General features: G+C 42.0%; 1 protein-coding gene across 4 annotated transcripts in view; it reads left to right on the top strand.

Moving 5' to 3' along the window:
- Nucleotides 1–2,443: 2,443 nt before the first annotated feature.
- The window catches only part of Ano5 (anoctamin 5), a 73,967-nt gene continuing 64,720 nt past the window's right edge, over nucleotides 2,444–11,690 (top strand). The window contains exons 1-2 of one of the 4 annotated variants that reach the window (XM_013147280.3): nucleotides 2,444–2,738; nucleotides 8,887–8,933. In XM_013147280.3, coding sequence (XP_013002734.1) covers nucleotides 8,925–8,933 — 9 coding nt within the window. In that variant the 5' untranslated portion in view covers nucleotides 2,444–2,738; nucleotides 8,887–8,924. Of the gene's footprint in view, nucleotides 2,739–5,828; nucleotides 6,353–8,886; nucleotides 8,934–11,690 lie in introns of those variants that run through there. The other 3 variants (XM_063256781.1, XM_063256779.1, XM_063256780.1) reach the window with 3 other exon arrangements.

The raw sequence follows: 11,690 nt of genomic DNA, 5'->3' as shown, positions 1-11,690 counted from the left end.
TGCCTTGTAAGCAGGCAGTCGTGAGTTCGATCCCTGGTACCGATAAAAACGAAAAAGACAAAAAAAAAAAAAAAAAAAAAAAGATTCGGATACACAGTGTGTTAGCTATTATCCTTTAAGAAAAAAAATAAAAATAAAAAAGCATACCCTTTGGGTAAGATGCAGGCCTTTATCAAAAGAACACAGCTGGGTTGTAGCTTTTTGTTCAAGAAGTTTAAAGAAACTTGATAAAATATTTCTTAAAATTCAGCATAAAAATACTCCATTTAATTTTGCACAAAACCCTTAATATAAAATGTTTCCTTATGCATGACATTTTAAGTATGGTAGAGAATCAAGAACTATGAAATGAAATGCCATACACTATAGAAAAGTAATTTTGTCTGTGTGTAAAGCAAAGAATCTCGTTATCTGTCCACTCACAATATCAAAGTACTATCCGTATAGGTAGATGCCTACCATATTGAAATAAGAGTGTTGATAGACTTTTATGTCATCAAAATTTTATTCAAACCAAACAATGCTTAATGATAAAGAGGGAAAATCAAGGATTTCTTTCTTTTTGTTTTTGTTTTTAAACTCAGGACCTTGTGCTTGCCAGGCAGGTGCTGTGCTGCTGAAGTATATCCCTGGCAAAGTACAGCACTCCAGTCACAATTAGCTACTTATTATAAGTAGGTGTATCCATTGCTATGTCCCTTTACCTTTCAAACAGAACTCCCAAAATACATGAAGAAAGGAATGTCTTAGTTCGGACTCACTTAGCTAGAACAGATAAATTATTAGAAGTTAGTGGGAAGAGAAAAATGGTATACAATAATAATAATTATGATGACCATAATGATGATGATGATGATGACAACGATGATGATGACGGTGTGATCCCAAGCGGACACACACATGCCTGTGAATCCAGCACCTCTGGGAGGTGGAGGAAGGACTGAAATTTCTGACCAGTCTGGGTAATTTAGTGATTTAGCAACACCACCTCTTAAAATACAAATTTGAGAAAGGACTGGATGTGTAGCTACATACGAAGGTCCTTGCTTCCATCCCCAGATTTGCACAATAAATAATAAATAAATAAATAAATATTCCAGCTCCGCAGTAAACCATGACCAGCACCAGAGTACTTCTAGGCCCATTTCCTCAAGTGCCCTCATGGCAAAGGCTGTGCTTTCAGCGTTCCATGGTTCGAGCATTCTTTCCATGCCTATACCTTGTAATGTGAATTGAAGAGAACAATAACTCGGTGGACTAACCAGGGTCCATCTCCTATTATTTTCTTTTAAACTTCGGTATGATACTTTTCATTCCTTTTTGGTTTATAAATCTTTTAACTTTAACAACAAAGGTGACTCGGTGCTAAGGTGTCAGTAGAGTGGGAGGAGAACACAAAGCAGTGGAGGCGGGCAGTTTCCCTGGGCTGACCCTCCAGGAGCCCACTTGGCCCAGACCCTGCTCTCCAGCCTCCCCGGCGATCTCCCGGGGATGGGGTGTCCTCCTGGTCTCCGGCCTTTGGACACTCGCGCTTGCTTCTCTTCTCCTCTCCTAGGTCCCCAAGTCCAGCCCCGACTCAGAGGGTCCTTGCTGCAGGTTGAGCCCCCCTCAGGTCCCTGCGACCCCTGCAGGCTGCAGAGCCCCCCGGCTTGGGGTGAGGCCCTCACTGTCCTCTCACAACCCCAGGAGTGGGGGTACCGGCGCCCCAGGCTGTGAGGAGCAGAGGCTGAGTCCAGCTGACCACAGACGGGGCCTCACCCCCAGCTGCAGAGACCTCGCTGGGCACAGGGCAGCAGGTGGCTTCTCTGAAGGTGGCGGGTAGGCACGGGTGCGCGGGAACCTGGGAGACTCACCAACATGGCTTTGGGGCAGGGGTCTCCGAGGCCTGGAGCGGATTCCCTGGGAGGGAGTGGTCCCCAACAGGGGGCGTGGCCGTGGGCGGGGCTGGCATGGGGGCGGGGTTGGCCTGTGCCTGGTCCCCCGGGGGTCCCACCAGGACGCCTGAGGGGCTGCGGGTCCAGGAGGGCGGAGACGGGGTCCGGGGAGGCGGGTCCCGGGAGGAGGAGCCGGGGTCGGGGGAGCAGGGTCCCAGCCCCTCAGGTTCCCGCAGGAGCTGGGAGCGGAGCAGCTGCCGGGGCCGGCCGGGGAGGGCGGTGGCGCGGGCGGGTCGCGAGGGTTAGGGGAGGCCCGGCTGCAAAGCCCGCGGACGCCGAGGAGGACTGCGCAGGCAGCCGGCCCCGCCTGCCCCGGCCGTGTGGCCGCTGCGCTCCCTGCCCCCGGCCGTGTGGCCGCTGCGTCCCGGGCGTCCGCGCGCAGGCTGCGCGGCGAGGATGGGCGAACCGGAGGCGATGGAGCTGGAGCGGGAGGAGGACGGTAGGAGAGGCGGGTGGGGCGAGGGCCGGACGGGGCCGGGGTTGGGGGACAGGTGCGGGCAGGCGGGTGAGGCGCGGGGCCGGGCCGGGCGGGAGAGCAGCCGGGACCCGCTGCTGCGACCGGGCTCCGGGGGACGCCGGGCCGGGCCGCCCTCCGAGGAGGAGCCAGGCTGCGCGCCCGGGAAGCCGGCCCGGGTCACCGCCCGCCTCGGCCTCGGCCTCGGCCTCGCCCTGCGGATGACTCCCGCTGCGGGGTCCTTCCCGCGGGAGGACGGACCGAGGTCCTCGGCTCTCGGGCTCGCGGCACGGAAGCCTCAGCGCTGCGGCGGTCCCGCGAAGGTCTCTGCACAAAGCCCTGTTCTGCGGGTCTGTGTCATTAACTCATTTTCCTAAAAGCGCGTGCATTTTATTTTCTGCAGCTGCTATCTGTTCCCTCAATGCCAGTATTTTCATGCTGTGTTTAGTATTGGAGCAGAACCCGAAGACAGGTTTTTAAACTAGATACGTCTTTTTTTTTTTTTTTTAACCAGGGATCGAACTGGCTTACTATGCAGGTGCTTATGCCGCTGAGCTAAATCCTCTGGCAGGTTTTTAAACTAGTAAAAGAGGCGAGCTTGAACTTACCATTTACTATTGAGTCTTCAAGTGGACCGAGGAATGGAGCGCACTAATGTGTCCCTCCTTTGCCCCCTTTTGAAAACAGCTGTATTGAGATGTGTTCTATGTATCAGAAAATGTACTCATTCATAGTGTAAAGATCAATGGTCTTTACTACGTTTGCAGTTTTGTGACATCGTAAAGTGATTTCAGGACAGCATCACAGATCCAAGTAGAAACCTCCTGTGCCATCTTCCCCCACCCCGACTTTAGTCAGCCTCCCCTCTGCTTCCTGTGGCCCTAGCTTCGCGCATCCACATGCCAGGTGATACGTGGTAAGCCGGATCACACACTCTGTGCTGCACTGTCAGTGGCTTCTGTCACTAGGCATGCCTTCGAACTTCATTCCTGCCTCAGTTCACAGCCCCTTTCTGACATACAGAGGAACATCCCACTGTAGAGGTATACCGTATCTACCCTCAGACGGGCTTTGGAGTGATTTTCCTTGTTTGGCACTACCAGTAATAGTGCTATGAATATTCATCTCCAAGTTTGTGTCTGAATGTTTCCCTTATCTTGCATATATAGCAGGCGGAGAATTGCAGGATCAGGTAGTATATCAGTACTGGGCATTTTGAGACACAACCAAACTGATTACCAAGTGTCCACAACATTTCACATTTTCTCCAGGAGTGTGAAAACATTCTAGTTTCTCCTCATTCTCAGTAACACTTGCTATTGTTTGTCTTTATTTCAGACATGTGGTTACAAAGTGGTATCTCAATGTGATTTTGACCTTTTATTTTCCTGATGAATTATGTGTTGAATATTTTGTATGTTTATTGCCATATATATTTGAGAAGCATCTTCAAACTCTTTGTTTAAAAAATTAAGTTATACGGGTCAGGGATTTAGCTCAGTGATGTAAATGCCTGCTGGCAAGCGTGAGGTTGTGAGTGCAGTCCCCAGAACCAAATAAACAATAAAAAATAAATACAAATAAAAATCGAATCACATTTTCATTACTGTTTTGTTGGCTTTCGTTATATATTCTTGGTACAAGTCCTCTTGTTACAGGTTCCAGGTATCTTCTTCCATTCTTGTTTTCTTTGTTCTTTTGTTCTACATGGTGACACTTGAAGTTCCCCTCCGCCCTTTGTAAATAAGAATAATTTGAAGATGGGAGAAAATAAAGCCCTTGAAAACTTTAAGCTATGATAAATGGCTCTGAAAAAGAATGAAATAAATGCATTTGCTGGGGAAAATGAGTTGTTCAGGAGTGCAAAAAAGGGGAAACAACTTTCAGATTTACATAATCAGAAGTTTTGTTCAATATTTTCTTGATAATTTTGGCCTTTGCTGAGACATCCTTTATATTCTTTTAGTAATCTGAAGGTCTAATTTATTTTTCCATTTAAAGCGTTCAAGGTTTCCTTATAACTAGTTTTTCTGAGATACAACTATGTGTGTTTTAAAAGTTTATTCTTCGTTGAAGAGAGTAGAGATGGACATGTTCCTTATACAATGAAGAAAAATGTATGTTTGCTTGCCTCTTGATTTCTTTGGTTTTTCTCTTTGAAATAAAAAAAAAATTCAGCATAGCATTAGAAGCTAACAATTATCTTCTTTCAGTTGTTTGAAATATGATATAATTGAGCCTTCAGATGTCTTTACTTACCAGAATCTATACTTAAAATGAATCTGACCTAAGTATGAGGTCACAAAAACAGCACAAATCCATCCCCAAATGGCTCTAGACCTTTTCTCAAAATTTCACTTTTTGTTTTCTTGGCAAAGTCTTCTGCAGTTTACTTATTCTTCTCCTGGTGGATGAGGCTGAGTTTCTGGATGAGGAGTAACATATTTAACAGTTGAGCCTGCTTACTGTATTCTGTCCAAATTTCTGTGTCCGTATCTTTTCCTGGACTCAGAACTCAAGCAGCAGAGTGATGTGTTGCTAGTGAGAACAGGGGCCAAGCAGCAGAGTGGATCAGGCCAATCAAAAGGCATCTACTTTACTAGACTGGGACCCAAATGTCAGTTATATTACTGAGTTGGTTTTGCTTCTCTTGTCTACATCTCTGTCACAAAGTTCTGGGAATGTTCATCAGAATGAAGACAAGTGTCTTAACATCGACCATCCAGGGTTGGAAGCTCACTTTCAGATATGCTTTTTTTCCCCTCTGAAACTTAATTGACACAAATTCTAAGTACAGAAATGCTGGCCAAAGGAGGCTAAACATGTCTAGGTCTCATAATATCGATCTTAGAGCTACTTTCACTTCTGCATATTGGCATGCATAACAAGTGAATCACTCATACAAGTAAAATTCAGTCTTACATTTTTCCTAAATCACCTTTGGAGATGAAACATGAAAGAGTGTATTGATGTAAATGAGATTTGTTTCTATAGAGAAAATTAACATCTTGCATTTGATAAATAATACTTAATGAGATGTTTCTGGGATTTTTTTTGCATTTTCTCTGAGTCTGTTCAGTCACAGTGAAAAACAGGAAGTATCAGTGATCTCCAGTTGAACATTTGCCTACTGTGTGCTGACCCTTAGCATGCAATTCTAAACTCAAGGGTATAGACTCTTAAATTGCTATGAACTCCTAGTAACTTGTCAGTGTTGGAGTCTTGACTGGCTGACACTATCAGGAAATTCTGACTTTCTCATTTTCTTTCTTTTAGTTACCTTAAAAGTCAGGACTGAAAAGACAGTGTAGGATTTTAGCACTGGAAAAGCAGTTTAAAAGTTGAATATAAAGTTGTGGACGTTTTTACTACCACACTATGTTCCTATGTACTTAATGAAGCCACCTGCCTTTCAATAATGCAAATATTTGTGAATGCATTTGTCAGCACTTTGCCAACAAGATATCTTAAACGTTTAGTGATTTCATTATTACTTTCACAGAGCTAGGTGATAGAGCCTACTATATACCCAGGCTGTATTACAGTCTGTTGGAAATAATGTATTGTATGTGGTCTGTTGTTGACAGAAATGTTGGTCTGTGAGCTCCTGACTGTATTTTATTTTGTGCTACTGGTACACGTGTAAACTGAGAAGAACATTGGGTAAAGGCAAGGGCTATTTTTGGGTTTTGGGTTCTCTGCATAGTATATTCTTAGTAATGTGCTTTCAGTGAAAACTCAGAGCTCAGGCTGTGGGATGACTTTACTTTTTAACACACATTGCTGATTCTCCACCGTGATCAGTGGCAAGCCTTCATAACTTCTGGTTTCCAGTCTGCAAAGCGGTACAATCATTTACATTCCTTTTAGAGAAAGTCGGAAAGTACCAAGAAGCGGCCTTGGAGTCACTGGCTTCAGATCCGCCTATTCAGACAAGCCGATTTTGAGAGAGGCTTGGTGATTTGTATGTATTTAATTCATCTTTATATTCTGCAAGTGTGAGTGTGTGTCTGATAATATTGCATGAGTGTCCTGGACAGTGTTCAGCAAGACCTGAAAGCAGAATGTCTTAACTAATGTAATGTGAACTATAAGCAAGAGTTAGCTCAGAAGAAAATGGTTGTTCGTTCTGGAAAAAGCAGAAAGTGTAAACGTGACGGTGTAAGAAGAAGACTACAGTAGTCATGATGGGAGAAAATCTGAATGTTGTCTCTTTTCCAGGTCCTCAGTTAAGTGTGTGATAACAAGTTCACACAATCTTTGAAAAAAAGGTTTTGCCTATTTGTTTTATGTTAAATGAAACAAAAATTATTGGAGGAAGCAAGAGATAGTGCTTGTAATTTTTTAACTTTCTCTTTGTGAAAATAGGGTTATAAAGTTCAGTATAAACCTAGCTTTGGGCCTGTATTTACTTGATTCTTCTATAGTTAATACTATTATGCACTATTGATGCACTATTCTTGATATAATAGTGACAATCTTACTACTGTAATCCCAGGACTTGGGAGGCTAAGGCTGGAGAATTGTTGCAAGTTTGACACCAGCCTGGGCTACAAAGTGAGCCCAAGGCCATCCTGAACTGCATAATGAGAGCTTGTCTCAAGAAGACAAAAAAAAAAAAAAAAAAAAAAAAAAAAAAGTGACAATCTCTGTCCTCAAGGAAAAATAAGCTTAAATCATGTGAACCATTAGGGGACAGAGTCAAAGTGCACCTCACTCTGTGCAGAGTCACAGTACAGGCTGTGTTAGGTCAATGTCCATTTCATACACAAACCCCGTGAGAGAGGGTCTGGACCTTGCAGAGTTTGGAGTTCCCCAGCAAGATTGCATTCTGGGAGAACTGCTTTCAGCAGGGCACTGTTTCACACGTGCAGTTGGCACGTGTTCTTGAGTGTCTCTGTGTTTTACATGAGAAAGACTGCGTTCAGAAAAGTTGGGATAAGGTTGCAGTGGGTTAGTTTTCATACTTTGGTAAAAATAACTATTAACTGTTTGAGAGCAGCTCTTGCAAGGAAGTGCTCTGAGTATAAAATGAATTATTTCATCTTTATTCTGATCTCTGAAAGTTAGCACAGAGAATTCACAACAGTTTTAAAAATTAATAAGGAGCAGAGCGAATTCTGCTATTAACATCAACAGGGGTTTGACATTTATTGTGTGAAGTACAAGCATATCTCACTCAGTGCTAAAACGCTGATTGACCTTCTGCCATTTGTAGGGTTGAGGAGAGGTCTGAATTCATGTCATAGGCTTGCACAGTAGGTTGGGGAATATTTTGTTTTGGTTTCTGCAGCACATTATTGCATCAAATTTGTTATCAATGGTCCCCAGTGAATTCCTAAAACTGTGAATGGTATCACATCTTACACAACTTATATTTTGTTTCTTATGTCACACCAATGAAATTGTTTAATTTATAAATACATACAGTAAGAGATTGATACCCAAGATTAATAAAATAGAACGGTTATAACAATATATTTCATAAAATTAAGTAACTGTGGTCTGTTTCTCTTAAAATGTCATATGGTGTTAAATGCACTCTTTTTGTGGTTGTTTCTAAGCACTAGTGATTTGGGTCATCTGTGAAAAGAGTTCTGTTTTTGGGTTTCAATTCATTTCATTTAACAGATTTAATGTTGTTTTATGAAATAAATTGTGTTTCTTGGGTTGTGAAAAATGTACACAGATAGGATATTTATATTTACTATACTTTTAGAATCTATAGTAACTCTTCAAAAATTATAGTTATTATGGATGGTCTTTGAGTAGGAGAAACATTTCATTGTATTCCTACTGTGGTATTTTCCCTCCTCTAGCAAATTGTTATGTAGGATAGTTTTAAGTGGGGAAATACTTCCCAGTGTTTTCCCAAGTTGGAGAGCCTAGAGAATAAACAAATAGAATTCTCAGTGGCACATGTTTTAAGCATTGGAAACTTCCTTGAACATATATTTCAATCCAAATGACTGAACACATAACTGTATTGCATATACTCCATGTACTGTGCTGTATAACATGTGGCTACACTGTACTTGCCTTACACAGACACCTGTGTGATGCCTGTGTGGGGAAAGTCATTTGGCCTCCTCAGAAATGGGTCATGCTCTAGCAGTGTTTTTCTCCCATCTGGTCTGCTTCAGGTCAGGGAGATGAATGAAGAGAATATTAACTCTCACCAGGTGCAGGTGAGGAGGTACAGTGAACGTGACCACAGTAATTTTGCTGTGAGCCGTATTGGTCAGATTTAATTTCCTGCCTAGTGGATGGGAATGTATCCTACACAACGGTATTTATGCCTTTCTCCTAGAGTACAGACAGTCCTTAGTGAGGTGATTTTTGGAGGCTGTTCAAAACGATTAGCTCTAGGGAGTCTTGCATGTTTTCTCCCACTATTTTTTGTTTTGCTTATCAACTTCCTATTTTCTCCTAACATAGATTTTCAGAGTCCGATCAGTTGGCCAATATAACATTGTTTCTTTTTCTAATTTCATCTAGTGAGAAGTAATAGTGAAGACACTGCCTATACCCTCCAAATGAGTGAGGTAAGTTAAATACGCTTGTGTCGGCTGCCTGTAAGTGACAAACAAAAAAACGAAGGCAAGGAAAGCAATGCACTTTACAGGAGCAATTAAACCTTCGCTTGTTTGCTCATAGTATATTGGGTCTGTTTTGTCTTCTCACCTATTCGTTTTTAAAAAAGTAAAGCAAATACTATGCTTTATGCACATTTATTATTACACATTTCTCGATGTTATTATAGAATAAAATAGGTTTAAATTTTTTAAGGGCTCTTGTGAAGTAAGCTCAGGTAGGCTGGGCTTTCATATGCAAGACAGCAGTGTCCAGCCAAACCCTTGGCAAGAGATAATTGAAGTTCGATGTGATGGAATTAATAATACAGTTATTAGTGCGTGGTGTATTCTTATCAGCAACTATGCCAGGGTTCCTGCATCTAACAGAAAAGAAATACATTAAATAAAACAGTAAATAACAAATTTTAATGTGGCTGGCCCTCTCTATCTGTGGGTCCCCTGTCTGTGGCTTCTATCAGCTGGGATCAAAAATATTCAGAAAATTGCGTCTTTATGGAATATCTCTACTGTACTTTTTTTTTTATGGTTATTCCTGCATAATGCAGTATTGCAATATATACAGCATTTACATTATGTTACATATTAAAATTAGCCCAAAAGTAATTCCAAGTTTACAGAAGATAATGTGCCATTTATGTGGAAATACCACACTGTTCTGTGGTAGAGGCTTGAGTGTTCTCAGTTTTGGCATCCATCTGGGGCTTTCAGCTTGTAAACATGCAGCCTTGTTTCAACCAGAGGTGATTTTATTTGCCTAAGATTTAAAAGTACAGTTCTCCAGATTGAGATACCACCCTGCTCACCTCCCCAGAGAGTGGGGTTCAGATTTAAGTAAGGCGAGCAATGTCAAAGCATTATGCCCCCCAAATCCATGCTTCTGTGAAAAACGACTTGTACTTCCTGGGTCTCATGGAGAATGGGAGAAGGAAGTCAGAGCTGCCCATGCTAAGATGGCAGCAAAAGGAGAGGTGACAAATGACTGAAATTATAGCACGGAAAAGAACTGTAGAAACCGGAAAATCTCAAGGGCAGGATTTAGAAGATAGAAGAAAGAATCCTTGCATTTCAAGATGGAGAATGGAATGGACATCACAGAAAACATGGACTGGGAAAGAAAAGAGTGCAGAGCCTGAGAGAGGCATGGCGCTATATAAAAGGTCTAGCATTTGTTGGGGGCTGGGGGTTTAGCTCAGCGGCATAAGCGCCTGCCTTGAAAGCAGGCAGTCGTGAGTTCGATCCCCGGTACCGATAAAAAGGAAAAAGACAAAAAAAAAATGGTCTAGCATTTGTGCCCAGGGCGCCCCAAGAGAGGCTAAAGAGATGCAAGCTGCCAGTGTGGAGAAATCGTAGCTGGAAATCTCCCACACACCTGCAGATTCAAAGACCAGAAGCAACCACAATGGTGTAAACCCAAAGAATTTCACATTCATCAGACTAAATCTTAATTTTTTTTTCTTTTTAAAAAACTTTTATTAGTGTCTGTTTGCAGAGTGTAATGATTATCTTCATTGCTGAGAGCTGGTACACATATAAAACACATCTCAACACTTTTTATCCTTTCCCTTCCTCTCCTCCCTCTCTCCATCTTTTGGTCCTCTTCATTTTTTACAAAAAAAAAAAATCTATATATCTGTATCTATTTTCTATCATTTTCTGTTTTTGATTGATTTATTTGTTTAGATTTATTTATTTTTATTTCCTTTATTTATATTGTGGATTTCTCAAATAACAGAAATTACATGACATTGAGCTTAACATTATGATCCCAAAACGTATCAATTTTCCAGCCTCAAATTTATCTTTCTTTATGGCAGAGTAGTACTCCACTATGTCCAAATACCATGTTTTCTGTGTTAATTCATCTGTTGATGGACAAATAGGACAGTTGCAAGATCGAATGAATTGTGGTGCTAGAATCACGGAACTGAGTGCATCCCTATGTGTGATTTTTTACCTTTTTCAGGAAGAAACCTAGGAGGGGACAGGTTCTAAAAACCAGACTAGAAACAATTTTGAAAACAGTGAGAGAGAGAAACAGAAACTTAATATTACAGCAAAACTAAATACAATAGCAGTAGAAATTCTTAAATCAGAAGTCATAAAGCCTGAAGAAAGACAAGTCTTCAGATGCTACCCTAGTGAAATCCAGAGCAGAGCATGCTAGCACTATTTAAAAATTTCCAGTGCCTTCTCCTCAATGCAGTGAACACCAAAGGAGTTTTGCTTCCGGAAAGACCCCAAGAATATTGTGTAACAATGGCAGGCAATTGTCTTTCTAAAGCAGTTGTTATGTGGGAAGTCTAGCTTTAAAAAAATCCTTTGTATCCTGTAATTTCTTTAAACTCTGGTTCAGTAATTTGAAATGGTGCTGTGATCATATGCTAAGGCTGATATGTTTGTATACATGGATTTTCATACAGGTGTGTATCATATCTCGTTTCGATCCAGTGCTCCTGCTCCCCTTTCTCTGTCCCTCCCCTCCCCCTGTCCCTCCCCTCCCCCTGTCCCTCCCCTCCCCTTCCCTCCCTTCTCTTCCCTCCCCTCCCCTCCCCTTCCCTTCTCTTTCTCCTGCCCGGCTTCCTAGTCTACTTTCAACACGTTCAACAGTAAGGGTGTAGTATTCATCACTTTTTTTTTTTTTTTTTTTTTTTTTTTTTCTGATTGAGATTTTTGAACTGTTTTTTAACTGAAGCAAAACAACTTGAG

Source organism: Cavia porcellus, unplaced genomic scaffold, assembly GCF_034190915.1.
Source record: "Cavia porcellus strain 051 isolate PalLab524CR breed Dunkin Hartley unplaced genomic scaffold, mCavPor4.1 scaffold_9, whole genome shotgun sequence".
Lineage (NCBI taxonomy): Eukaryota > Metazoa > Chordata > Mammalia > Rodentia > Caviidae > Cavia > Cavia porcellus.
The sequence above is the reverse complement of the archived record's forward strand: the minus strand, read 5'-3'. Positions and strand labels throughout refer to the sequence as shown.